General features: G+C 49.3%; 9 protein-coding genes across 12 annotated transcripts; 5 read left to right on the top strand and 4 right to left on the bottom strand.

Moving 5' to 3' along the window:
- Positions 1-471: 471 nt before the first annotated feature.
- Positions 472-2,545, top strand: LOC6735362 (phosphate carrier protein, mitochondrial). The gene is made up of 4 exons (XM_016181501.3): positions 472-618; positions 1,158-1,368; positions 1,435-2,199; positions 2,267-2,545. The coding sequence occupies exons 2-4, from the start codon at positions 1,176-1,178 to the stop codon at positions 2,431-2,433; spliced, it is 1,125 nt and encodes a 374-aa protein (XP_016028692.1). The 5' UTR covers positions 472-618; positions 1,158-1,175; the 3' UTR covers positions 2,434-2,545.
- A 104-nt stretch (positions 2,546-2,649) lies between these two features.
- Positions 2,650-5,625, top strand: LOC6735360 (ATP-dependent RNA helicase DDX24). The gene is made up of 5 exons (XM_016181502.3): positions 2,650-4,207; positions 4,266-4,385; positions 4,443-4,895; positions 4,951-5,134; positions 5,194-5,625. The coding sequence occupies exons 1-5, from the start codon at positions 2,779-2,781 to the stop codon at positions 5,450-5,452; spliced, it is 2,445 nt and encodes an 814-aa protein (XP_016028691.1). The 5' UTR covers positions 2,650-2,778; the 3' UTR covers positions 5,453-5,625.
- LOC6735359 (sister chromatid cohesion protein DCC1) lies at positions 5,453-6,985 on the bottom strand. The gene is made up of 3 exons (XM_016168541.3): positions 6,852-6,985; positions 5,653-6,792; positions 5,453-5,596 (listed from the first exon to the last, which is right to left on the bottom strand). The coding sequence occupies exons 1-3, from the start codon at positions 6,887-6,889 to the stop codon at positions 5,497-5,499; spliced, it is 1,278 nt and encodes a 425-aa protein (XP_016028690.1). The 5' UTR covers positions 6,890-6,985; the 3' UTR covers positions 5,453-5,496.
- Positions 6,986-7,068: 83 nt separating this feature from the next.
- On the top strand, positions 7,069-9,926 carry LOC6735358 (putative sodium-dependent multivitamin transporter). Its single transcript, XM_002082269.4, has 2 exons — positions 7,069-8,324; positions 8,382-9,926. The coding sequence occupies exons 1-2, from the start codon at positions 7,343-7,345 to the stop codon at positions 9,161-9,163; spliced, it is 1,764 nt and encodes a 587-aa protein (XP_002082305.1). The 5' UTR covers positions 7,069-7,342; the 3' UTR covers positions 9,164-9,926.
- Positions 9,927-10,758: 832 nt separating this feature from the next.
- Positions 10,759-16,629, bottom strand: LOC6735356 (phospholipid-transporting ATPase ABCA1). The gene is made up of 9 exons (XM_016168540.3): positions 16,395-16,629; positions 15,833-16,334; positions 14,641-15,780; positions 14,039-14,591; positions 13,018-13,974; positions 12,733-12,961; positions 12,486-12,671; positions 11,530-12,432; positions 10,759-10,986 (listed from the first exon to the last, which is right to left on the bottom strand). The coding sequence occupies exons 1-9, from the start codon at positions 16,619-16,621 to the stop codon at positions 10,806-10,808; spliced, it is 4,878 nt and encodes a 1,625-aa protein (XP_016028689.1). The 5' UTR covers positions 16,622-16,629; the 3' UTR covers positions 10,759-10,805.
- Positions 16,630-16,681: 52 nt separating this feature from the next.
- LOC6735355 (40S ribosomal protein S18) lies at positions 16,682-17,621 on the bottom strand. Its single transcript, XM_016168539.3, has 4 exons — positions 17,546-17,621; positions 17,443-17,477; positions 17,121-17,306; positions 16,682-17,060 (listed from the first exon to the last, which is right to left on the bottom strand). The coding sequence occupies exons 2-4, from the start codon at positions 17,443-17,445 to the stop codon at positions 16,791-16,793; spliced, it is 459 nt and encodes a 152-aa protein (XP_016028688.1). The 5' UTR covers positions 17,446-17,477; positions 17,546-17,621; the 3' UTR covers positions 16,682-16,790.
- Positions 17,622-17,788: 167 nt separating this feature from the next.
- LOC6735354 (DNA replication inhibitor plutonium) lies at positions 17,789-18,593 on the top strand. The gene is made up of 3 exons (XM_002082265.4): positions 17,789-17,907; positions 17,962-18,366; positions 18,423-18,593. Exons 1-3 carry the CDS (start codon positions 17,892-17,894, stop codon positions 18,524-18,526), a joined length of 525 nt encoding a protein of 174 aa, XP_002082301.1. The 5' UTR covers positions 17,789-17,891; the 3' UTR covers positions 18,527-18,593.
- An 83-nt stretch (positions 18,594-18,676) lies between these two features.
- LOC6735353 (proliferating cell nuclear antigen) lies at positions 18,677-19,798 on the top strand. Its single transcript, XM_002082264.2, has 2 exons — positions 18,677-18,937; positions 18,997-19,798. Exons 1-2 carry the CDS (start codon positions 18,830-18,832, stop codon positions 19,669-19,671), a joined length of 783 nt encoding a protein of 260 aa, XP_002082300.1. The 5' UTR covers positions 18,677-18,829; the 3' UTR covers positions 19,672-19,798.
- Positions 19,799-19,819: 21 nt separating this feature from the next.
- On the bottom strand, positions 19,820-23,935 carry LOC6735352 (hormone-sensitive lipase). Of its 4 annotated transcripts, none has more exons than XM_039291972.2 (4): positions 23,799-23,935; positions 20,998-23,370; positions 20,811-20,936; positions 19,820-20,743 (listed from the first exon to the last, which is right to left on the bottom strand). In XM_039291972.2, exons 2-4 carry the CDS (start codon positions 23,362-23,364, stop codon positions 20,588-20,590), a joined length of 2,649 nt encoding a protein of 882 aa, XP_039147906.1. In that variant the 5' UTR covers positions 23,365-23,370; positions 23,799-23,935; the 3' UTR covers positions 19,820-20,587. The 4 variants fall into 4 exon arrangements, with proteins under 4 accessions (XP_039147906.1, XP_044778480.1, XP_016028686.1 ...); XM_044922545.1 differs by having other exon boundaries at positions 23,497-23,920; XM_016168537.3 differs by having other exon boundaries at positions 23,596-23,920.
- Positions 23,936-23,985: the final 50 nt, after the last annotated feature.

Here is a 23,985-nt window from a genome sequence, read left to right as displayed (position 1 = left end):
TCCAGAGCGATCGGATGAATCGATTGGTCTGCCAATTGCTCGTCCTCCGATCAGCTGGCCGTACGTTAATGAAATTATTTTTACACCTATACGTTTTATAAGCAAACCAGACGCTGCTCAATGGGCTTTTTTTGCTGTGGTGGCCAAGAATTGCCAATTTATAAATAACAATCTCTTTTCGGGGGTTGTCAGGTGGCTTATAGAGCAAAACTATTCAGAGCTAAGCTATGAATCTTTGGTGTAAGTTTTTACCCGATATCCAACCGTTTCATAACCGTTAACCAATGTCATAAGGCTGAGATAGCAAACATATTCAATATCTAGCAAAAGAAAGTCTCTTTATACCGTTTGGCTATGAATTTGTGGTGTAAGTTCTTACCCGATACGCAACCGTTTCGAAACCGTTATCAACCGGTTGGCTTTGCACTCGGCTGGCAACCCTGAACAGAAGCTGCTAGCTCTCACTATTCCATTGCAGCCACTGCATTTGGTTTTCTGGTCTGGCGCACGACGAACGTTGTTTTGGGTCCCAACATTTCAGCCCAACAACGACTCTATACTTCAACTATATCTCAACCCTATCTGCACTTCACCTCCTTCGATACCCCGCACTTTGAAGTGAGTGTTTAAGTTTGCTCGGTGTTTTGAAAACCGTTCTGTTTTCGAACATTTTCGAAATATATGCAAGGTGATACAATACGTACTCAGGGGAGAACATTACGCAATGCATAAAAAGTGTTTGGCGAATGAGAAAAAACAATAGTTATGTAAAAAATAATGCAACAATACCTTCTCGATTTGAATATAACATAATGAAAAAGAAAGTTTATGAAAATTATGGTGTTTTGCCGAAGTGGTTTGGATTGAATATATTATTGCCAATACTCATAATTTACTATTGCTAATTAATAGTTAAATGATTATGATACTAGAAAAACAGTTTTTAAATAATTGTATAATCTTTCAGGATTAAAGAACATAACTTCTATGAACTAAAAAATGTTTGCCAAAAGAAAGTACAAAATATTAATTTATAGATTTAAAAACAATTAAAATAGATCATGTATTTTGTGTAGGCGGTACTACTTGGAATTTAATTTGTTACATCATGACCTTAACCTTAAACCTTTCGAAACCCTTGATCTCCATTTTCAAAGGCACTTTTCTAAGGCATCATGTTTAAGTCCCTGTTCGATGCCGCGCAGAACTCAACGTTCAAGTCGCCATTCACCAGCGTCAACTGCCAGTCAGCCACGCCCACTTCCGCCCCCACATCCTCTGCGGTGGTGACCCCCACTCTCAGGGATGTTGCTCCACGCCAGCTGACTCCAAACCACAACATCGCTGCCGCTGCCGTTGCCGAGGGTGGTAAGTGGGATGACACCTCCTGGAATCTCCAATGAGTTGGATATAATTCATGTTAATCCTCTGCAGACTCCTGCGAGTTCGGCTCGAACCACTACTTCCTGCTGTGCGGCCTGGGCGGCATCATCTCGTGCGGCTCCACACACACCATGGTGGTGCCCCTGGATTTGGTCAAGTGCCGCCTGCAGGTGGACCCGGCCAAGTACAAGAGCGTGTTCACCGGCTTCCGCATCAGCTTGGCTGAGGAGGGCGTCCGCGGATTGGCCAAGGGATGGGCACCCACCTTCATCGGCTACTCGATGCAGGGTCTGTGCAAGTTCGGCCTGTACGAAGTCTTCAAGAAGGTGTACGGCGATGCCATCGGCGAGGAGAACGCATTCCTCTACAGAACCGGACTCTATTTGGCTGCATCGGCCTCCGCCGAGTTCTTCGCCGACATCGCCCTGGCGCCCATGGAGGCGGCCAAGGTCAAGATCCAGACCACGCCCGGATTCGCCAAGACATTGCGCGAGGCTCTGCCCAAGATGACGGCCCAGGAGGGCGTGGCCGCCTTCTACAAGGGCCTGGTGCCATTGTGGATGCGCCAGATCCCATACACCATGATGAAGTTCGCCTGCTTCGAGCGGACGCTGGAGCTGCTCTACAAGTATGTGGTGCCCAAGCCACGTGCCGATTGCACCAAGGGTGAGCAGTTGGTGGTGACCTTCGCCGCCGGCTACATTGCCGGCGTGTTCTGCGCCATCGTCTCGCATCCGGCGGACACAGTGGTGTCCAAGCTGAACCAGGCCAAGGGTGCCTCAGCCCTGGACGTGGCCAAGCAGCTGGGTTGGTCTGGTAAGTGCTGACACTTGGAGGGATTTCCTGTGCCTCTTCTAAAACGGTCGCTTTTTTTTGATTTCAGGATTGTGGGGCGGTTTGGTGCCCAGGATCGTGATGATCGGCACATTGACCGCCGCCCAGTGGTTCATCTACGATGCCGTCAAGGTGTTCCTGCGCATGCCACGCCCACCACCACCAGAAATGCCCGAGTCCCTGAAGAAGAAGCTGGGCGTGACTGGCGAGCAGTAAACCAAATATAAGCTAACTGTTTTTAAATTTAGAGCGAGCAGAATGTTAATCGAATTAAACTTGATTTGTATAGATAAACCACACAGTAAATAAAAACCACACAAAAATTAAACGCTCTTTGTATCAAGTGGGAAAACCAAATTTCAATTCAAAATAACCGCCAAGCTCGAGTGCACATCTCGCCGTTTTCCAACACTATTTTAGCACTTTTAGTTCTATACCAAACAGCTGAGCATAACAGCCCTGTCCAATGTCAACAAACAGCGGCAAGAAGAAGCAGCATTCAACACGCGGTTTTTTGAACTGCATGTTTATTAAACTTTTATTAAGTTAAAACATATAATTATGGTTCAGAATAAGCAGAAAACAGCGAAGCCACCAAAGCTGCTAAAAGGCGCAGCCAAGGAGCCTGCACTTTCGAAGGCGGAAAACTGGCAGAAGGTGAAAATCAAGGGCCACGTGATATCCGACGATTGTGGCGGCTACGAGGGATTAATTGGCCTGGAGGTCCTCAAGGACTACGATGCATCGCTGGTGAAGTCCTCGGCGAAGAGGACCACATCTCGGAATCCAGACAGAGAGCGCAAGCTGAAGAAGAAAAAGAGGAAGGTATCGAAGGGCGACGAGGCGGAATCCAGCGAGAGTTCCACCGAATCCGAAAGCGAGGATGAAGTGGCGATCGCTGCCAGGACCAGTAAGAAAGCCCGCATGGCCGAGCGACATGCGCAAAAAATGCAAAAACTACGGGAGAAGCGTGAAAAGCGAAAGGAGCTGCGGAAACAGAAGAAATCGAAGGGCAAGGAAAACGACAACAGCGAGGAATCCAGTGATGAACACGCGGCAGATCGTTTCGCATTGCTCAGACCACCACCATCAGACGACGAAGAAGAAGAAGTGGCCAAGGCGGAAGATTCGGCAGACCAGCAGGAGTCGAGCGACGAAGAGGCACCCGAATTAGTGCCCATCCCCACGGACGAAGCCGAAGATGTGTCCGCCTGGAACGGCCTGGGTGTTCCCGCATCCATTCTGCGTGCCCTCGGCGAGCAAGGCTTCAAGACGCCCACACAAATCCAGGCACTGACTCTGCCGGCTGCAATCCACGGCAAAAAGGACATCCTTGGAGCAGCTGAGACGGGCAGCGGAAAAACTCTGGCCTTTGGCATACCCATGCTCGCCGGAATCATGGAGCTGAAGCAAAGGAATATTCGCTCTGGCATACGCAAGGCGCCCAAGGTGAAGGGACAGCAGCCGGAGCCAGCGGCAGATGAGCACGAGCTGACGCCCCCGCCGGAGGAACTGGATCATGTTTCCGGTGCCAGTGATGAGGAGAGCGATGCGGAGGAGCATACCCAGCGTGTGCAGACTCCCCTGTACGGTCTGGTTCTCACACCCACCAGGGAGTTGGCCGTGCAGGTCAAGAATCACCTGGTGGCCGCTGCAAAGTATACAGGCATTCGAGTGGCAGCCATCTTCGGAGGTCTAGCAGTTGCGAAACAAGAGCGTGTACTTCGCCAGTGCCCGGACATCGTGGTGGCCACACCTGGTCGCCTCTGGGAACTCTACGCCCAGGGTAATCGCCATTTGGGCAAGATCGAGGATGTTAGTTTCCTGGTCATCGACGAAACGGATCGCATGGTGGAGAAGGGACACTTCGAAGAGCTGCGCAGTCTACTCAAGGTTCTCAATTCGGACGAGCAGAAGAAGCATCAGCGCCAAAATTTTGTTTACTCGGCCACTCTGACGTTGGTCCATGATCTGCCCGATCACATGCAGAGTAAGTTACTCGGATCTTTCCAGATTCCATAAAGTAACCAGAACTCTTTCGCTTTCAGAGCGAAATGTGGGTAAGCGACCCAAGTTCGTGAAACAGACGGTGGATCAGAAGATTGAGAGTCTTATTGAGGAGTTGGGCATTTCCCAGCCGAAGATTGTGGATATAACCAGCTCGCAGCGTAAGTATTCATAGCTAATCATGGACTAAACAGCAGATTTATAAGGATCAATTGCAGAGACTGCACAAACATTGACCGAGAGCCGTCTGCTGTGCCCCATTGATCACAAGGATTACCATCTTTACTATTTCATTCAGCGCCATCCAGGACGCACCATTGTTTTTTGCAACTCCATCGACTGCGTAAAACGACTGGCCACGCTCTTCGGCCTGCTGGACTGCAATCCCCTGCCCCTGCATGCCAACATGATCCAGAAGCAGCGTCTGAAGAACCTGGAGCGATTCCGTGACAGTCCGACAGGTTTGCTGATAGCCACTGACGTGGCTGCTCGTGGCCTGGACATACCGAATGTGGAGCATGTGATCCACTACCAAGTGCCGCGCACCAGTGAGAACTACGTACACCGATCGGGACGCACAGCACGAGCGAATAAGCATGGCATAACAGTCATGTTCATGGAGCCGGGAGAGGTCAAGAGCTATGTGAAGCTGTACAAAACATTGGAGAGAAGTGAGTGAAAGACTTTCTAACTGGAAGAGGTTCTACATATCCGTATACTTTTCAGCTGAGGATCTGCCGCTTTTCCCCATCTCGGAGCGTTTTCTGGGAGCTGTCCGCGAGCGTGTGAATCTGGCGCGAGATCTGGACAAGGAGGAGCTGAAGCTGAAGCGCGTGCAGAGTGAGCGCGGCTGGATGAAGAAGCACGCTGAGGAAATGGACATGATCATTGATGGCTACAATGACGAATCGTAAGTTCTCTAAAACAGACCTCCTTCAAATGGAGTCTATAACTAACTTACTTTTGCAGTGGCAGTGACCAGGATGAGGACCCCTTTGTGATTGAGCGACGTCGCAATCGGCTGCGCGTGGAGACGGTCAGAGCCCAGCTTAATGCCCTGCTGGCTCAGCCCATCTTCCCCAGAGGCTTCAGCTTCAAGTATCCCAACAGCGAGGCGACCCAATTAGCCACGAGTCATACTCAAAGCGCCGTGGAGACCATGAAGGCGGCCATAGAAGACCAGAAGCAGGCCAAAAAAGATCGCAACAAGCGAAAAAGGAATGCCTAATCTAACTTAATGCTGTTTTATTGAATAAGAGATTGATGTTTCCATCAATGCTTTGAAACAAAGTATCGCACACCTCCATCGGTCAATGAGCGAGCGTGCTTGGCCAGCAGTGTGGAAACGGACAAGTTTGGGGTGGTAAAGCACCTAGTTATAAAACCGAAAATCAAAAACAATCTAGATGTGTGTTCATCATTACTTACTCTATGTACGGTTCCATTTCCTCCATCGTCCATCTCTGCTTAGTCTTAAATAGCGCCCGCATGCGATCGCTTATATTGGTGGGCAGTAACTCCTCAGCCAGGGAGCGTATGCAAGGCTGCGCTCCCTCCTTGTCGCAAATGCCCAGACCACGTAGGTACTTTAAGTCGCAGGACATGCCCTCGGGCAGTGCCTCCTGCCAGGTGCGCATGAACTCCTCGTTGCGGAACCGCAAACCCGGCTGAAGAATGTTCTGTGCCACAATGCGGGAGACCATCGACTCCTGGTACTCAAACTTGCCCGGGCAACGTTCGCTGGGAGTGGTGTAGATATCAAACAGCCCGGCCACTACCTCCTCTGGAGCTATGCCCTTCAGTGCATTGATGGTCTCCTCCCGTTCCACTTCGTCCAAGGCCCAGGAGTTTTCGCTTATCAAACCCAGCATCATGTTAATAATGCGATACTCGTATTCGTACTCCATCACGCGCATTCGCCCGTCCAGTTCTATGGCTCGATACTGGTTCAATCCCTCCATGAACTGACCGCGGCTGCACTGCACCGTGTCCAGGAGCTGGGAAAAGGTGAAGAGTAGCTTCTGCTCCACGCAGAACTCGTTCTCCGGCCCCGAATATCGAGTCAGCTGCAGTAGTTCGCCCAGCTTGCGAAAGCGTGGCCTGATCTCGCGGCACTCGAAGTACTCGTGGAACACCTTGAGCACCGGCCGCTGCTCCAGAGTTCGCGGCACCTCCAGTTCATCCTCCGTGCTGTCATTGAGGCTGCGCTCCAGGGAGGCGTTGGCGTTGCCAGTGCGCGGACTCTTCAGCGGCGAGGTGCTGGTGGCGGCGGCAAACTTGAGGTCCGGTACCAGCAACAGGCTGTTGGAGATTTCCGCACCCTTCACGTCATACGTTCGCTCATCGGTGCACAGCACCAGCTTCTCGTTCTGGCCACCCTTGAAATACAGCGTCTGTCCGTCGCGGATTTGTCCCAGCATGTGCCCATCGAGCTCCAGCAGGCGCAGATTGTCCGAATCCACGTCCGCCGAGGGAAAGTACAGAGCCTGGGTGAGTTGAGTCAACTGGCGCTCGTCCAGTTTCGCATGCTTCACAATGGCCTTCACATCCTCCGGCGTGCGAACGTAGCTATGGCGGGTGGTTGGGTATCATTATAACTCCTTCGCAGGCATACCAAAGGCACTCACAGCTGGGCAGCAGACTCATCAACCTCCATGGACTCCATGTTCGCTGCATGTAAACAAAACAAAAAAAATTAACCAAAACAATGAGCGGGAAAAAGTAGTGGGACCAAAGCACAGCAATGTTGCTTTCGTTGAGGGTATTCAACGGCCTGTTAAGATGTAAGCTTAATGTGCTTGGAAAACACTACAGCATTAAACCGCACACCGTGCAAGGGCACACTCACCGCTCAGCTGATCAGTTATTTAACGGTCGTAGCCTCGGCGAGAACGTTTCTTTTTTTGCGCGGAGATTTCGCGAGCACGCGTCTTGTTTTCCGCCGTTCGCCGTGCACTTGGACGTACTTTAGAAAACGTTGACTGCGCCAAAGGTCACTGCTGGGCAAGAGGAGCGTCCAATCGCCGCTGGTGGTGACGCTTGTGGAAAAATCAATTAGGGCCAGTGACGGACGTCGAACTTCCAGTTTTGTGACGAGCGGAATCCAGTCAACAACAACATGCCCGTGGGAACGTTCGACGCCTGGGATGCGGCCGTGCTGATCACCATCCTGGTCATATCGGCTCTGATTGGCATCTACTACCGGTATACGGGCGGCAAGCAAAGGACCACACAGGAGTACCTGATGGCGGACCAGAGCATGACCACTTTTCCGGTCTCCTTCAGTCTGATGGCCAGCTTCATGTCCGCCATCTCACTGATGGGCGTCTCCAACGAGTCCTACGAATTCGGTACCATCTTCTGTGTGATCAACATTGCCTACGTGCTGAGTACGCCCATTGCCGCGTACTTCTTCCTTCCCGTTTTCTACAGGATGCGGACGACCAGTGTTTACGAGTATCTGGAGCGGCGCTTCGGCCAGGCCACCCGCCTGTCCGCCTCCCTGGCCTTCACCGTGCAAATGGTGCTTTACATGGGCATTGCACTGTATGCACCAGCGCTCGCTTTGGAAGCTGTAACCGGCATTCATCGATCAATGGCCATCGTGGTCATTGGACTGGTGTGCACGTTTTATTCTACACTTGGCGGCCTGAAGGCGGTGCTCATCACGGATGTATTTCAGTCCTTCCTCATGTTTGCCGCGATCTACGCCGTGATTGCCGTGTCGGCCATTAAGGCCGGCGGATTCGCGGCCATTTGGGAGGTGGCTGTGGAGCGAGGACGCGTCAACTTCATTGAGTTTTCATTGGATCCCACCGTGAGGCATACGTGGTGGTCTCTGATCATTGGCGGCATGGTCACTTACCTCTCCTTGTATGGAGTTAATCAAACGCAAGTGCAGCGACTCCTGAGTGTCCGCAATTTGAAGAGCGCTCAGTCGGCGCTATGGTGGAACCTGCCCATCCTAGGAATGCTTAGTTTTAGCACCATTTTTAGTGGACTGTCCATATTCTACTATTATCGAGATTGTGATCCAGTGCTAAAGGGACGCATCGACAAACGGGATCAGATCATGCCCCTTTTCGCACTGGAGACTATGGGTGAGTTGGAAAGACATCCAATAAGGATTTCCATTATTTGATTTCTTTTTCCGGCAGGTCAATATCCTGGATTGTGCGGCCTGTTCGTGTCCGGAATATTCTCCGCCAGTCTTTCCACGATTTCGTCGGCAGTTACCTCGCTGTCGGCTGTAACACTGGAGGATTACCTGAAGCCCTTGTACAAGGCGATATTTAAACGGACGCTAATTGACTCCAAGTCCACGATGCCCACCAAGATTGTGGCATGCATCTTTGGCCTGCTGTGCATCGGACTGGCTTTTGTGGCTGGCTCCATGGGCGGAGTTCTCCAGGCCTCGCTTACAATTTTCGGCGTGGTGGGCGGCCCTTTGCTGGCCATTTTCACACTAGGAGTCTGCACTACACGCAGCAACCAAAGAGGCGTGCTGCTTGGCTTCCTCGTTTCCCTAATGGTTTCCTTCTGGATGGGATTCGGCGGACCCAAACCAAAGCCAGTTACCTTGGAGTTTAGCACAGCGGGCTGTGAGAATGCAGCCGCTGTAATGGCGCGTGCCATCGAGCTCAGCTCAAAGAGCAGTGGAGTGGTCATCGAACCGGACTACTTCTGGTTATATCGAATTTCCTACTTGTGGCTGAGCGTGATCGGCTTTCTTATCGCCGTGGTCGTCGGCTATGGCAGCAGCATTGTGCTGGCTCACTTTGGAAAGGCAGAAAACGCGGAAATCTATTTGGACAAGTCTCGGAAGCAGCTGGACTACGATCTCTTCGCACCCATGCTGTCTCGCCGCTGGCGACGCCATGAAGAAGAACAAGACCAAACTGCCCAGGACGAAACGCTCACCAAACTAACTGAGCAGTAGTTCCGCCTGGCTTAGATTTAGTGTAGAATATATATACATATAAAAGAATTTCCAGAAGGCGTCGGCTATTTGCTTAGTCTTGTTACGGATGTCGTACCTAAGAGTGCATAACTATGTGACCTTTTTGTATACCTGTGTGAACGAAACTGGCATACAGAGCGACCAAAACAGAGTCTTCCATATACATGTAAACAACGATAATTAGTAGTTAGTAGTCGTGTTGCAAATGTTCACAAGCGCATCATTAAGAATAGTCAAATGTTTTTTACAATAACGTATAAAAAGTAGGATTCTACCTCAATGAACTTTTACAGAGCGACAATAATCAATTTGGAGCCTAAAAGCGTGTTGGCCGACTACTTTCCCATGTCGAGCATTGGCAGCCACAATGCGCCACATAAATTATGGATTTAGTAGTACATCTAATTTTAATGGGATATTTATATTCATACCATCTAGTTACTCGATATTGTCATACATAGTTACTATAATAATCATTCAGCTTGAAGTCGGGATTTTAGATATACACTACAGTGAGCATCGCCTATAAATAGTTACTACATGGCTCTTAAAGCATTACATTGCGCCACAGTGTGAGTTCTGTTTACTTATATACCTCTACTATATGTACACAAATATACTATAGACTAATTATATACTCGTGTCGTGTCGCAATCAACCATTGAACAATAACTCGCAGCAGAAAGTTATGTGTATTTGTAAAGCCAAACTGCTGATCATTAAAGAAATCTGTTCTACAAAATGTGATTGCCTTTTTTTGCTGCTGCTGGGGAAACTTGATACTTGCAATCCCCAGCTGCAGCTTGGATGGAAATAATTACTTCGGTTGGCTTACGGCTCGCTCATGTGTGTTTTCAGAAATCACGATTTGTGGAATACTTCCTGCGATAAGCAAATTCGTACGCTATCAGCTACCAAGGTTATGCGAGGCTCTCCCAACATTGCTCACTCGATGAGGAATCTATTTCGGAACGAATGCCATAACTTTCAAGCGTTTACCTTTGCCAATTGACTATTGCGCCATGCGGGAACAAAGTCTAATTGAGGGTCGGAGACAGCAAATTGCTTAAAATTGGAGAAGCCATCGGGGTCAGCCATGTGAATGGGTTCGCCTGTAAACAAATGCCAATTGATAGATTTGTCGAAACATCATTAATAAGCCCAGACCACGCTCGTCTTGCGCGTGGAAAGTTTTCAGAACGGATTGGGGGTTCAAAGTACCAATGGACTCGCATGACACACATTTTTGGCTAATGTTCTGGCGAAAGAGGAGACCAAAAGCGTTGGATGGACAATAGTTACGCCATAACCGATTCTTGTTTACTCTAACTTAGTGTGCGATTTCCTATTTTTAACCATATTTACGTTAACCAACGAGAATCTCAAGGCATTTGTTTGCATTCATTAGCAACGTCATAAAATATAAGCATTCTGATTTACATATAAGAGTATCAATTGGCCGACTGTTGATTGTTTAGCCACTTTTTGCAACGCCAACTGATGATTTGGGCCATTTGTTAGCATTTGGAAGCAAAGCTTTCACAGATAGTTTCGCTGATACGATAAGGTGTTCGTTTGGATACCGCATTCATTTGGGTGATTCATTGGGGGATTTATGGTTCTATTGATTGTGCTTCCTCACAAACTTCATGAACACATCCTGGAACGTTGTATGACTGACCGAGTAGTAGAGTATCTGCAGCTCATCCTTCAAGTTCTCCATGTAGTCAAAGATCGCGGACCACTTGATCTGCCCCCTGGGAATGCAGAAGGTGATCATGCCGCGGTAGGAGTACTTCTCGCTGGGGGGAACAATTAATTATAATTAATTAGTTAACTCTTAGCTCTTTAAATAAATTACAAGATATAACTATGATTTGTAGCTACTTTAATATGTGAGTTCATAATAACTTTCCTATAATCAAGCCTGACTTCTTTAAACACAACATAAACAAGATTATTTTCATTTCTGTGCCAGTATGCGCGATTTGCCCAGACTATATATAAATAAATTAATTGTAAATAAACCACAGCTCGTATCCAAAGTGAGCAGCAAATGTTTATGTAGATAAATATCTTTGAGTGTGCACCAGTGTATTGAAAATTTCAATCTGCTGTTGCAAGTGCTCAATATCGTTAATTAGCAATGATCGTGACCCAAAAAAACGAAAATAGAAAAACCTACTTTTTCAATTCATATGGATACTGTTTCAGTTTGTTGAATTTTTTCAGATAAGTAATGATTTGAAAATATGCATAGAAAATTACTCATACGAAACGTATGCCAAATATAATCTGAGCAAAAAGCTTGTGAGCACATATATATATTATATATACTAATATACCTGACAGTACTGTATGGATGGTCCCTTTTGAAGACCTCCTCCAATTCCTGCAGCAACGCCTCGTAGTCCGTGCGCATGTTCAATTCCGAATTTGTGGTGTCCGGCTGGGCTCGACTGGTCCCCGACTTCTTGACTGGTTCCACTGGAGGATTGTGATGTCTAAGCAAGTGCGCCAACATCATGCGGCGAGCGCCCACTATGCTTCCCATTTCATTATCGTTTGGCGGCATCATAGTGAGCCGCATCCAATTGTCCCGGTCATCGTCCAATTCTGCTCTGGTGCCCATCTTCACCTTGACGAAAATGCCCATGTTGAAGCGGTGCTTCAGACGCGACAAGGATCCGTAGCAGAGCAGCGAGCCGTGGTCCATGATGCCCACATTGGTGCACAGAAACTCGCACTCCTCCAAGTTGTGCGTGGTCAGAAGAATGCTGCGACCACCCTGGCGGATGCCGTCCAAAATCCTCCATATCTCGTATTTGGCATGCATGTCCACGCCGGCGGTGGGCTCGTCCAGGCACATGAGCGAGGGCGCCAGGGTGCCCATGGCAATCATTAGTTTCCGCTTCGTTCCATTGCTGTATGTGCTGATGCGCTTGTTCATGTGCGGCACGAGTTCAAAGCACTCGGCCAAAGACGCCACCAAGCTCTTGATATATTCCTTGCGAATGCCGTTGATCATGCAACAGAAGCGCAGCGCATCCTTGCCAGTCATGAACGACGAGAGCATCGGTTCCCGCGGACAGAAGCCCACGTGTCGCGAGGCGTCATTGGGACGCGTCTTCAGGCTGTAGCCCTTGATGTGAATGCTGCCCGCCGTGATAGACTCCATGCCCACGATCATGCGGAAGGTGCTGGACTTGCCAGACCCATTCCTGCCCAGCAAGCCAACGCACTCGAAACTGGAAAAATATGTTGTGACTTGGCTTCACCTTCATACTTAAGTGATACTCACGGATTGAGATCCAATGTTAGGGACCGTACTGCCACAAAGCTGCCATAGCGCTTCGATAGGTTCTTCAGGATCAGAGGGAAGAAGGCGTAATGCGCGGTGGTCAGGTAGGCTAATCTCCGCCGGATTTTGTCAACTTCTTTATCCTCATCCTCGTAGCGTGGGTATATCTTTTCGTTGCGAATGGACCTAAACAACAATTGGTAATCGGTTAGTATTACGTTTAGAGCACAATTGATCTCAACATAACTTGAAGACATAGTTTAGTCGGCGCGGAACCCATGCGAACACCACAATGATGAGATACACCGCTCCGCCGAATATCAGGTAAAGTAGCACCTTCAAGCTGTAGGTACTCGTACGTATCGCCTCATACATTCCGCAACACAAGGAATAATGTGGATGGATCAAAAGCACGGACTCAATAACAGCGTACCGAGGTTGCGGACTCTTTGGGTGGATGAAGAGGGCCAAAACACCTGGAAACAAAGTTACCTTACAGTATCCAAAAGGCATACAATGAAGCCATAATTACCTATCATATTGATGTACAATATAATGCTGAACATCTTGCCGAAATCATGGGACATCAGGCACAACATATAGGTGAATGAAATGGCGGAGAACCCGAAGGCAAGCAACTGAACTATTACGGGCAACACGGAACCTATTGTGATTCCGGCGACCACGATCAGAGGCAAGATCATTGCGATGTAAAAGCAATAGTCCCAGGACAGGTGCGACAGCCAGTAGGTGCTCCTGCTCACCCCGCTGCTGAATTGCTGGTGCTGCACTTTGGAGCGGCGCTCAAGGATCGGCAAAACGGCAAAGATGGTTGTGCTGAGGACAAGGTAATGGAACACAAGCACGGCGAACTCAATGGAGCTGGCGTAGATCAGTCCCCGCACTGCCTGCTGCACCGTATCCTGGTACGGTTTGTTCACGATCCGTATATGCAGTTGGGCCAGCTCCTGCCCAATGGCCGCGTATACCAGGCCCAATGAGAGTGGAGAGCCGTGCTTGAGCTTGTTGTTCGACCAGGCGACGATCGAGTTGGCGTCGCTGTCGAAGGTGGCGCCGGCCAAAAACGTATGCTGAACCTTCACCTGATCCGACTTCATCTCCGCCAGGAGATAGTCATCGATAGGAGTACCAGCCGTACTCCGAACTGTGCCTCCCTGCCCGATGACATTCGCCTTGTAGCGCCGTTCAAACCTATTCCCCTCCGCTGGTGAATCGATCACAAAGACCGCCTTGGGGTAGATGCTCAAATCCGTGACCAGCAGCTCGCACAGATGATGATCGACCAGGAAGATGAAGATGGCAAACGAGATGATGAGCAGGCAGATGATCATTGGCGTCGCAATGATCGTGCAGTAGAACTTGCGGTGGCGCCAAGTGAACAGACTCTTCTTCCCCACGATCGCCCGCCACTGGTTGCAACACTTCACGCTACCATCGTCCTCGCGCACTTCGAAGGTGGGCAGGAGATCTGGATATTGGATTTTAGTGCTTACAAAGATGCTCAAACATATGTATGCACATATTCCACTTACTGAGCAGGGACGACATGGGCGATGGATTGGACAGCAAGTCAAAGGAACTAATTCGGTTCCAGGACTGCCTCATATCCTCTCCCATCTGCAGAAAGACACTTCCCAGCGTGGGGGCACACACGCTGATCTCTGCCAGATTCAGTTCGCCTAATGCCTCCTCCAGCTCCAGAAACAAGCCCGCATATTGCGCCACATGCTTGGTGGGCAGCTCGTAGGTCACGTAAATGCTGAACTCGTTGTGCAGCTTGATGTCCGGAAAACGGATCTGCAGAAAGTTCGTCACCTCCGCCACAAAGCACGTGTCCATCTTGGTGCAGATCAGCAGGTAAGATGAGCCCGTGCCCGCGATCTGGGTGAGAAAGCCCATGGTGCCGTATCCGATCACCTGGGCGTCGCACAGAACCACAATCTGATCCGCAACCACCTCGGCCTCATGCATGTTGTGCGTGGCCATGATGATGCAGCGACCCTTGCGTTCCCGCCGCAGCAGGTCCCACATGTTGCTGCGCATTGCAGGATCCATGCTGGTGCCGGGCTCGTCCAACAGGAGTATCTGCAATGCAGGAAACCTACACTAAAGGCCACAAGGATAGGCGTAGTACCTTGGAGTTTCCGCACAGATTGCAGCACAGCATGAGCATACGCTTAATACCGCTCGGCAGATTCTTCACCTTGGTGTTGGCAAAGTCCTGCAAGCGGCCAATCTCCAGATACTTGTCCGTCTCGGCAGAAGCCTCCCGCCGGCTCAGTCCCTTGAGGCGGCAGTAGAACTGGAGGTGCCATCGTGCGTCAACCTTCTCGAACAGCACATTGTGCTGCGGGCAAATGCACATGGATTGTCGTGCTTTCCTCTGATTGGTGGCCAGGTCGTAGCCGTTGATGGTGATTTCGCCGGCGCTGGGGCTTATGAACCCCGCCAGCAGCATAAAGATTGTCGACTTGCCCGAATCGTTGTGGCCCAGAAACACGGTGATCTCGTCTTGGTAAAAGTTCAGATTGAGCTCTTTAACTGCAACCGATTCGTTGAAGACCTTTTCAATGTTCGTGGCCCGCACGATCAGGGGATGCCCTCTGATGCCCGTCTCCTGCCCTTCGACATCGAAGTCATCGGATTGAGGTCTATTCCTTCGACACCAAAATGAACGCTGGACCGGAAAATACCACTTTCTATTTCGATAACTCCTCAGCTGTTCCATGTAAGCCAGCACCAGTATGCGCAACACGCAGCCAAACAGCATGAAGAGGAGGATGGGGCCCAGGTGCACAAATTCATCCCAATCGGTGCGCTTAAAGAGACTACTCCAGTGCATGCCCAAGCGGAGGTTCTCGCTCTTAATGAACTCCTGTAGTCCCATGGACAACGAGCTGTTCAGGAACAAGCACACGAATATGGTGCGCGGTAAAGTGGGATTATAGCCCATGAGCAATAGGCGCCATGGCAGGCAGCCAACCAGGTGCACGATCACTATGGCCACTTGCACGCCGACCGTGTCCGAGAAAAAGGACGAAATCATGAAGGCCGACGTGAGGACTTCCAAGTTGTAGACCAACAAAAAGAACAGCACCAGCGACGAATCACTCAGCGAAAAGTAGCGCCACCTCAGCAACATAACCATGAATACGGTGGGAATGGACAGGAGCAGGAAGGCCACCAGAAACCAGGACAACCAGTATATCCATGCCCTCACGCCCATGAGTTCCAGCATGTCCCTCAAATGATCCCGCCTTTCCATCACAATCATCTAAAAATACCATTAAGCTAGCATATATGGAAGTAAATAACTCAGTGCATACTTGGGCAAGATATGCGGCGGATATGGTGACGGGCAGGAAAAGAACTCCGCACAAAGCTACCCTATTATCCAAGTTGTCCACTTCCGCGACATCGGGATAGTGTTGCAGGATTACTTCCGGCAGGTCGACGACTTCGTTTTTGGCCCTGATCAACGCCTCGCTGAGCTTGGCTTGCACAACCAAAAATCCCTCCACCTGATAGTAATCAATGTCCATTTTGGAGTGCTTCAAGATCGAAGTGTTGTCCCAAACCATCTTGGGATTCTTGCGCAGGTGAAGCGGAAAACGCAGGCCCACCGTGACATTAACAGGAAGCTCATTTATGTCGCTGAGGCTGTCGTCAAACTCAATGCCCACGTAGCCATATGTATCCTTTCCTATCAGCGCATTATTCAGTTCAAAGGCGCTGCCAAAGGCCTGGCTGCCCACGGCCTTCAGATCGTGAACGACATCCTCGATGACAGCAGCCAAGACTAGGTTCTCAGGTGAGTAGAATATGTACCTGGTTCATGGGGTGTTGTCAGGGCGGCCTGGACTATTGTGGCAATCGGCTTATACATACGGCACTTTGGTTGTGATGTTGACGGGCGGGTACTTCACCGACGTCTCCTCTTGCGGCTCTCGGAACAAAGCTGTCGCCGCATAAACGAGGAAGACGACGATGGGCCCCACAATGATGATCACGCTGGTTAGCGTATTGGAGAACTGGAAGCGGGCCGTCTTGCATATGACCAGCCACAGCAGGCATATGCTGCTCTGCGGCTTCACCGGCGATTCGCCACTGGACATATTCGTACAATTTAGATGACGCCAACACGTAAACAGATTAGAAATATAACAAACTTCACGTATACTCCGCACTAAAACGTTCCGGCTTCCGTGTTTTCTTTTATTTTGTGGTTGATGTGAAAATTAAAGTCGAATCGGAAATCCGTTCCGGCAGGGAACGCTGCTAAGCTTACTTCTTCTTGGACACACCCACGGTGCGACCACGGCGACCGGTGGTCTTGGTGTGCTGGCCACGCACACGGAGGCCCCAGTAGTGACGCAGACCACGGTGGGAGCGGATCTTCTTCAGACGCTCCAAATCATCACGCAGCTTCGAGTCCAAGTTGGAAGAGGTCAGCTGCCAGTACTTGCCATCGATGATGTCCTTCTGTCTGTTGAGGAACCAGTTGGGCACCTTGTACTGCAGAGGGTTGGAGATGATGGTCACCACCTTGTCGACCTGCAAACATGGAATTTGGGTTGGTGTGTGTCTGGAACGGATTGCGCGTGCTCAACTTACCTCCTCCTCGGTGCACTCACCGGCGCGCTTGGTAAGATCGACATCGGCCTTCTTCAGCACAATGTTGGAGTAGCGGCGACCCACTCCCTTGATGGCGGTCATGGCAATGCCCACCTTGCGCTTGCCGTCGATGTTCGTATTCATGATACGCAGGATGTGCTGGAACTTCTCTGGGATGACGAGCGACTGCAAGAATGCAAAAAATAACATTAGTATAATGCATATAAGCCACGCCATTTTTGCCAACAGCTAACGGCATTTGCAATTTACATGCTATTTTTCGCTTGTCGCTCAGAATCGCACATATTTAAGGGTAACTCACCATTTTGCCGTTTGTATTCTCGTATTTACTCCTCACTGCAAATAATTAAGAGGTATTTTGGTTTAAAATTTTGGCAAAATCAAATGGGCAGCACACTACTCACCGGAAACGGGAAAAGAAAAGAAGGCCGAATTAATGTGGCTGCCTCAGGCGAAGTAAAAGACCTAAAATTGCCTGCCACGTTCCGGCCGCGTGCTGTTAATAGTTCGCCGTGTGCTGTTAAGCGCACTCTGGTCCATCACTAATGCAAATTTAAAAATTCAAAATGCGCCGAACTTTTGTTTAAAGAAAATGCTTAAAGAGCCATTTAGATGAGCTCTTTGTGCACATTTGAAACATTAAACAGCATATTTTATGTTACTTGATATCTTTAGTTTTATTCCCCACATTTCGTAATAAGTTATAGCGTACTGCATCCCTAGAGCACCGTTAAATGAAAGCTTTGCAGAATGGGTGAAATAAATGGTAAATTAAATTAGCAATGCGAATTCCTAATAATGATAAAAATTTGCATTTAAGCGCTCAGCTGCGTTGGACAGGATGATGTCGTTTCCCTGCGAATCGTGTGCACCATGGCTCGCGACGGCAGGCAACACAACCTCGAGGATGTGGACATGTATGGGAACACCGCCCTATTGAAGGCCTGCTATTTGGGGCGATTTGAGTGCGCTCGTACGCTGCTGGAATTTGGGGCAAACATCTTTGCTATGAACTACTTTGGCCAAAATGCCCTGACACTGGCCACTTATGCTGGGCATTTGACTTTAGTAAAGGAGCTGTTGCGACGAAGATCCTACAAGGATTTCAATCTGTCCTCGATGATACCGGCTCTTTGTGTGGCTACACTGCAAAAACACTCCGCATTGGTGGCCTATTTTACACAATTGGATCCGAGGGGCGTTCAAGAAACTCAAACAGTGCATGGTTAGTAAAAATCAATTGTATTTATAAAGAAACAAAGTAAAAGAAATTTATTTCAGGTCTGGGAGTTGCTGAGCTGCGTGGAATGATTAAAGCTGCAGGCCGCTTAGATAAGCGCAATGCGCGCTCCCCTCCCACTTTTATTACCAATCGTCTGCGTTAATGTATTGTCATATTGTAATAATTTATTCATTTTTTTTAATATATAAATATTCTTTAAGCAGTGTGAACATATGTCTGTTTTGTTAATCAAACCAGTTGGCAGGTCGCCCGCTGACTGCTATCGATAGATTCAAGCGATATCGCCCGTGGCTTTTCACATCCCTATCCCGCTCATTTAGCCCGCCTGAAAGTAAAAAAAACAGCCCACGTTCATCATTCATACGAAAGTCACAGCCGCGGCAACATTACTGCTGTTGAATTCTTAAGCCCGTCGTCAGTATTTAAATAATAAAACACATTCAATATGTTCGAGGCACGCCTGGGTCAAGCCACCATCCTGAAGAAGATCTTGGATGCCATCAAGGATCTGCTCAATGAGGCAACCTTCGATTGCAGCGACTCCGGCATTCAGGTACAAACTGCACCAAAAAGATCTTAAATGCATATCCTAACACCTTGTTCAACCCACAGCTACAGGCCATGGACAACTCCCATGTGTCGCTTGTCTCGCTGACCCTGCGTTCCGATGGATTCGACAAGTTCCGCTGCGACCGCAATCTCTCCATGGGCATGAATCTGGGCAGCATGGCCAAGATTCTGAAGTGCGCCAACAATGAGGACAATGTGACGATGAAGGCGCAGGATAACGCCGACACCGTCACGATCATGTTCGAATCGGCTAACCAGGAGAAGGTATCCGACTACGAGATGAAGCTGATGAACCTCGACCAGGAGCACCTGGGCATACCGGAGACGGACTTCTCGTGCGTGGTCCGCATGCCGGCCATGGAGTTCGCTCGCATCTGCCGCGATCTGGCGCAATTCAGCGAATCCGTTGTGATCTGCTGCACCAAGGAGGGCGTCAAATTCTCGGCCAGCGGCGATGTGGGCACTGCCAATATTAAGCTAGCCCAAACCGGCTCTGTCGACAAGGAGGAGGAGGCGGTGATCATCGAGATGCAGGAGCCGGTGACGCTGACCTTTGCCTGTCGCTACCTGAACGCCTTCACAAAGGCGACGCCATTGTCCACCCAAGTGCAGCTGTCGATGTGCGCAAATGTTCCGCTGGTAGTAGAGTATGCGATTAAGGATCTGGGTCACATTCGCTACTACCTGGCACCCAAGATCGAGGACAATGAGACATAAGTCAGCTGTGCTCCTCGTATTTATGTTCCCGCATCGCCACCACTCATCCTCCCACGTTCACTTCATTCCTAACTTTTAAGTAAATCCGCATTTTTTGATCAATAAAAGCTATACTGTGTAATGTTAACTGGTTGAGTTAGTTGTACAATTGATTTTAGGCGTAATAACCATTTATTCGCATTCCATATATAACACTGGGTATCGTTTAAGGAGAGAGATTGCAAACGTATATTAAGATTAGTGGTTCATCAAACACCTTGGCGTGGGATAGACAAAAAACATTGGCATATCTCCGACATTGAAGTTTGTTAGCCTCCGCAGCTGCAAAAAATCTGGACAAACTATTGGGGGAGTTTGAAATCAAGGGTAATAATGGGCGATTATTCTATTCACTGTGTATATAAGTACTCGTTCCGTATGAGGCACATAGTCGGGAGTTTTGCAACAAAGAGCTCTTAGCGAGTGTGTGCCTGCATTCAAGAGCATTAATCGTATGTAAATACATGTAATAAATAATGCGTGTTTACACGCTTCCAATACTTGCATACTTGGCTTGCTTATGCTAGAAGCTACATACATACGTATCCTATACTTAGTTTGTGAGTATATAAAACATAGAAAGCTGTGTCATATAAAATTGTATAAAAAAACCTTTGAGATTACACATACGTAATAAAAAGCAAGAAAGTGCGTATAACAATGAACAATTTAAATTGTTCCTGCGCATAACAAAATTCGATATACACGCCTATGTGAGTGGAGAAATCCAATGGGTATAAATGCAGGTGACAATATTTTACAGTGATGGTGAAATCCCATCCCATTGCCACTTACAATCTGCCATCGGTTAATATTGTTCATTGTCGGGGGCTTAGTTCTCCAGTCCAATAGGCATATACACCGATGGAAACTCATCCTATGAAGCGGCTAGACTTGCACTGGGACTGGAGGACTCCTCCTCGTCATCCATCGAGTTGCCTTTGTCAATGTTCTTGAGCTTCGAATCGGTTTGAAGCAACGTCTGTAAAGATTTGATGCACTTCTTTGAGCCCTCCATGGCTTCGTTGGATAACTAAACGTTAAAACAATGTTATTAGTTTTCAATATTACTAATCTTCTGTTGCCAGCGCATTTCATACCATTGTGAAATTTAGGAATCCGTGCGGCAGCCCCTCAAGTATTTCCAAGTCAACTTGTCGCCCCAGCCGCTTCAGCTTCTTGGCAAACATAACGCAGTCATCCAGACATGGGTCCATGTTAAGTGTCTGTACGGAAAATAAATAAAAATATTTAATACCAATACTTCTTTTAGCTATATGAACTCACAAGTATTTTGGTCTTCGGCAGTTGGGAAAGCCACTCATCACTGGCCCAGTATGGCGACAAGAATGGATCCTTAGGCACATCGAAGGCAAACTCCTCGCTGGGACTCCGAGCTATCAGTGCGTCCATGTTGCGCACGTCCTGTTGACCCATCACGTTGCTCCCATGAATCTCATAGGACTGCGTGCAGCGCGTCAAGGTGTTGGTTATGTTGTTGACGGCTTCCTGCAGACGACCCTGCAGCGTATCTATTGCAACGAGATCCCGACCCGTCTCCACCAGAATATCGTCATCGGAGCTGATCTTCGCATGACCATTTGCCTGCGCTTGCGCCGCTTCGGGAGCTGTCTCTTCGGTTACCTCCATTGTGGCCGTGTCAATGAGATACTTGTCCAGAAAGTTGTCAATATAGGCTGCAGAGGCGGTATCCTTAGGTGGGTCGGCTGATATTTCGATTGGGTAGTGCACAATGGGCTGTGAGTCGTCCTCGAACGAGACGCACGAGCTGTTGTCGCCTTCGGTGTGGGGCAGATCGGTACGCTCCACCGTCTGGCTGTGGTAAGAGGCTGAGGCACTGGCAAAGGTGTCGCTGCTTTCGTCATCTGGTTCCATGCTGGCTTCCAGCGGCGAAAGCGGACTTCTGGCCATCGAGGTGCGGCGACTGGAGTTCAAGCTTCCCACATTCGACTTGGGGGCATTGCGTATCTGGGCGGCATCCTCGACTTGCTTGGCATTCTGCTGCAGTGTCTCCTGAGCGGGAGCGGCATAGGCACGAAGGCAGCGCATCATGAAGCCGAAGGGCAGCAGGGGATCCATTAGGCAGAGAAGGCGGGCGGGACTGGGCACGAAGCTGACGAGTGTTGGGCAGTAGGCCAGAAACAGACCGTCTGGCACTCGAACTCCCTGCTCAATGCACTTGAGGGCCACTCCAATAGACAGATTTGCTCCAGCCGAGTCACCTGCGCACACAATTCGCTCAGCCGTTGTGCCCAGGAGTTCGGTATTGTTCAGAAGCCAGCAGTAGGCGTAGTAAACTTCCTGCAGAGCGCGTGGAAATGGTGCCTCAGGAGCTAGGCTGTAATCCACCGACAGAATAGGACAGTCCAGTGCCACGGCCCAGTCGCGCAAATACAGTTCGTGGGACTTGGACGATTGGGCCACAAAGCCACCGCCATGGCAGTGAAACAGAATCGAAGGACTCGGCGGAATGGGCTTGTGCCAGCCACGATAGCGACCCTCACCCAGCATTCCCGCACGTCGCCTCGCGCTCAGTAAGCGAACGAAGACCGGTAGACCTGGTCCCAAATGTGCCGAGGGCACGGGAATCTCCACAAAATCACCATCGCCTTGGTTTTGGTTAACGTCACTGCTGAGATTCTCCGATGCCTTGAAATCCTTACGGCGAGGCAGCTTTAGCGGCTCGGCTGGCAATTCGATGAGCCGGTTTACCTTAATGGAGCTGCCCACAATGCTGGGCAGCTTGTGCATCATCTCGGACTCGGCCAGAAACCAAAAGGATTTGCAAAAGTCTATCTTAGCATTCTGCGAGATGTTAACGATGCGACGGGCGCGCAGCTCAGGATTCATAAGATACTTGCCGCTGGTCCACAGGCTGCGTGTGGTCTTAACGATGGGGCCGTCGTCCTCCTGCGAATAGTACGACTCCGAGTAGCTGGCCATGCTGATGCCGAGGAATCGGAGAACTCCGCGTATCGAGTCGCCATACTGAAAGCCCAGGCAGCGTCCGTAAAAGCAATACTGGTTGATGGTGTCGCCCAGCTCGAAGAGCTGCTCGGCAGTGTGGTTTCCGCATGCGAAAAGATCACCCGTGCTAGCCGACCACTGGCGTAGGATCAGCAGGTATTGCAGACATGTGCACAGCGACGACAACAGCTGGGAACAGGCCTCCACCTCCTTCATGTAAAACTTCTTGCGGAAGAATATGGTGGAACGGGTGGCCGTCAGCTGCTGGCAAATGCTAATGCCATGCGCGATGCAGGCGTTGGTCACGTAGATGAAGCTCCTGTATCCATTGCCCGGCGTCTGCTCGTCGAAATCGTACTCGTGGGCGAAGGCGGCGATCTGCTGGACCAGTCGGTTGGCCAGGACGATGAAGTCCTGCCAGGCAATGTGGGCGGCATGCAGGCGCTGGCCGAATTCGGTGTGGTCCCTGGCGAAGAAGGCGGCGTGATCCTGACAGGCGGCGTACAAGGTTCCATAGGCCGCCTCCAGGTCGGCGGGTACGTGCTGGTGGGTGTCCTTTCCATTGACTGCCTGTGGGCCGTCGTCGTCGTGGCCCAGTTTCAGATTGTCATTGAAGAGGGCAATAAACTGGGGGCTTCCCCGCTCGGCGGAAGCCGCGTCAATCATTGTGTACTGCAGAGGAAACCAATTTGGTTATGCACTTATTGCAAGCAAACAAAGACAATCGCACTAGCACAGCTGCATCGACAGGTGATAACCATGTTCGATGCACTGCTTTTCCGGATTAGAGTGACTAACTTTGTGGGTATGAAGGTCGCTCTGAGACTGAAACCAGTTTATTGGTGCTCTCAAAACAGGGAACTTTATACTTGGATGAGTATATTGTTTGCTATCTACCTATATGCAAATAAATGACACTCTGAATTTTGTTGAAATTTAGTGAGTTTGGATTTTCTTGCAGTGTAGTTGCATTGCAATTACAATGTAAGCCACTAAAAACTTTCACTTAACAACTACGCACTAAACGGATTTGTCTGAAGTTTCCAACTGTCAATGCGACGTGTTTCTGCACTGTGGCTTTTATTGACAAATTTACTTAGAGATTCTAAACTCGTTGCTTTTAGCTTAATGCATTTTTAATTGGTGCACCTATTGCGGCTCCAAACATTACTATTATTATAAGACTTCGCACCGATTTAACCGATTTGGCCAGTGTGGCCGTGTTGAGACACAATAGGGGCATTCCCATAATATTTTCAGTTTAAATTTAGTCATACAATGATTCAT

This window comes from Drosophila simulans, chromosome 2R (assembly GCF_016746395.2).
Source record: "Drosophila simulans strain w501 chromosome 2R, Prin_Dsim_3.1, whole genome shotgun sequence".
Classification (NCBI taxonomy): domain Eukaryota; kingdom Metazoa; phylum Arthropoda; class Insecta; order Diptera; family Drosophilidae; genus Drosophila; species Drosophila simulans.
The sequence above is the reverse complement of the archived record's forward strand: the minus strand, read 5'-3'. Positions and strand labels throughout refer to the sequence as shown.

Bases quoted from the DNA above. Each gene is read 5' to 3' on its own strand.
- LOC6735354 (XM_002082265.4), top strand. The intron at 18,367-18,422 runs GTTAGTAAAAAT...AATTTATTTCAG, and splicing joins AGAAACTCAAACAGTGCATG to GTCTGGGAGTTGCTGAGCTG.
- LOC6735353 (XM_002082264.2), top strand. From the start codon at position 18,830: ATGTTCGAGGCACGCCTGGGTCAAGCCACCATCCTGAAGAAGATCTTG. The intron at 18,938-18,996 runs GTACAAACTGCA...TTCAACCCACAG, and splicing joins GCAGCGACTCCGGCATTCAG to CTACAGGCCATGGACAACTC.
- LOC6735352 (XM_039291972.2), bottom strand. From the start codon at position 23,364: ATGATTGACGCGGCTTCCGCCGAGCGGGGAAGCCCCCAGTTTATTGCC. The intron at 20,937-20,997 runs GTGAGTTCATAT...TTTTCCGTACAG, and splicing joins TGCCGAAGACCAAAATACTT to ACACTTAACATGGACCCATG. The intron at 20,744-20,810 runs GTATGAAATGCG...TTTAACGTTTAG, and splicing joins GATTCCTAAATTTCACAATG to TTATCCAACGAAGCCATGGA.
- LOC6735359 (XM_016168541.3), bottom strand. From the start codon at position 6,889: ATGGAGTCCATGGAGGTTGATGAGTCTGCTGCCCAGCT. The intron at 6,793-6,851 runs GTGAGTGCCTTT...CACCCGCCATAG, and splicing joins GATGAGTCTGCTGCCCAGCT to CTACGTTCGCACGCCGGAGG. The intron at 5,597-5,652 runs GTAAGTAATGAT...TTTTATAACTAG, and splicing joins GAAATGGAACCGTACATAGA to GTGCTTTACCACCCCAAACT.
- LOC6735362 (XM_016181501.3), top strand. From the start codon at position 1,176: ATGTTTAAGTCCCTGTTCGATGCCGCGCAGAACTCAACGTTCAAGTCG. The intron at 1,369-1,434 runs GTAAGTGGGATG...AATCCTCTGCAG, and splicing joins CGCTGCCGTTGCCGAGGGTG to ACTCCTGCGAGTTCGGCTCG. The intron at 2,200-2,266 runs GTAAGTGCTGAC...TTTTGATTTCAG, and splicing joins CAAGCAGCTGGGTTGGTCTG to GATTGTGGGGCGGTTTGGTG.
- LOC6735355 (XM_016168539.3), bottom strand. The intron at 17,061-17,120 runs GTAAGTTGAGCA...CCATGTTTGCAG, and splicing joins GTGAGTGCACCGAGGAGGAG to GTCGACAAGGTGGTGACCAT.
- LOC6735358 (XM_002082269.4), top strand. From the start codon at position 7,343: ATGCCCGTGGGAACGTTCGACGCCTGGGATGCGGCCGTGCTGATCACC. The intron at 8,325-8,381 runs GTGAGTTGGAAA...TTTTTCCGGCAG, and splicing joins TTTCGCACTGGAGACTATGG to GTCAATATCCTGGATTGTGC.
- LOC6735360 (XM_016181502.3), top strand. From the start codon at position 2,779: ATGGTTCAGAATAAGCAGAAAACAGCGAAGCCACCAAAGCTGCTAAAA. The intron at 4,386-4,442 runs GTAAGTATTCAT...GATCAATTGCAG, and splicing joins GGATATAACCAGCTCGCAGC to AGACTGCACAAACATTGACC. The intron at 5,135-5,193 runs GTAAGTTCTCTA...TTACTTTTGCAG, and splicing joins GATGGCTACAATGACGAATC to TGGCAGTGACCAGGATGAGG.
- LOC6735356 (XM_016168540.3), bottom strand. From the start codon at position 16,621: ATGTCCAGTGGCGAATCGCCGGTGAAGCCGCAGAGCAGCATATGCCTG. The intron at 16,335-16,394 runs GTATGTATAAGC...CCCATGAACCAG, and splicing joins AACATCACAACCAAAGTGCC to GTACATATTCTACTCACCTG. The intron at 13,975-14,038 runs GTAAGTGGAATA...TCCAATATCCAG, and splicing joins GCCCATGTCGTCCCTGCTCA to ATCTCCTGCCCACCTTCGAA.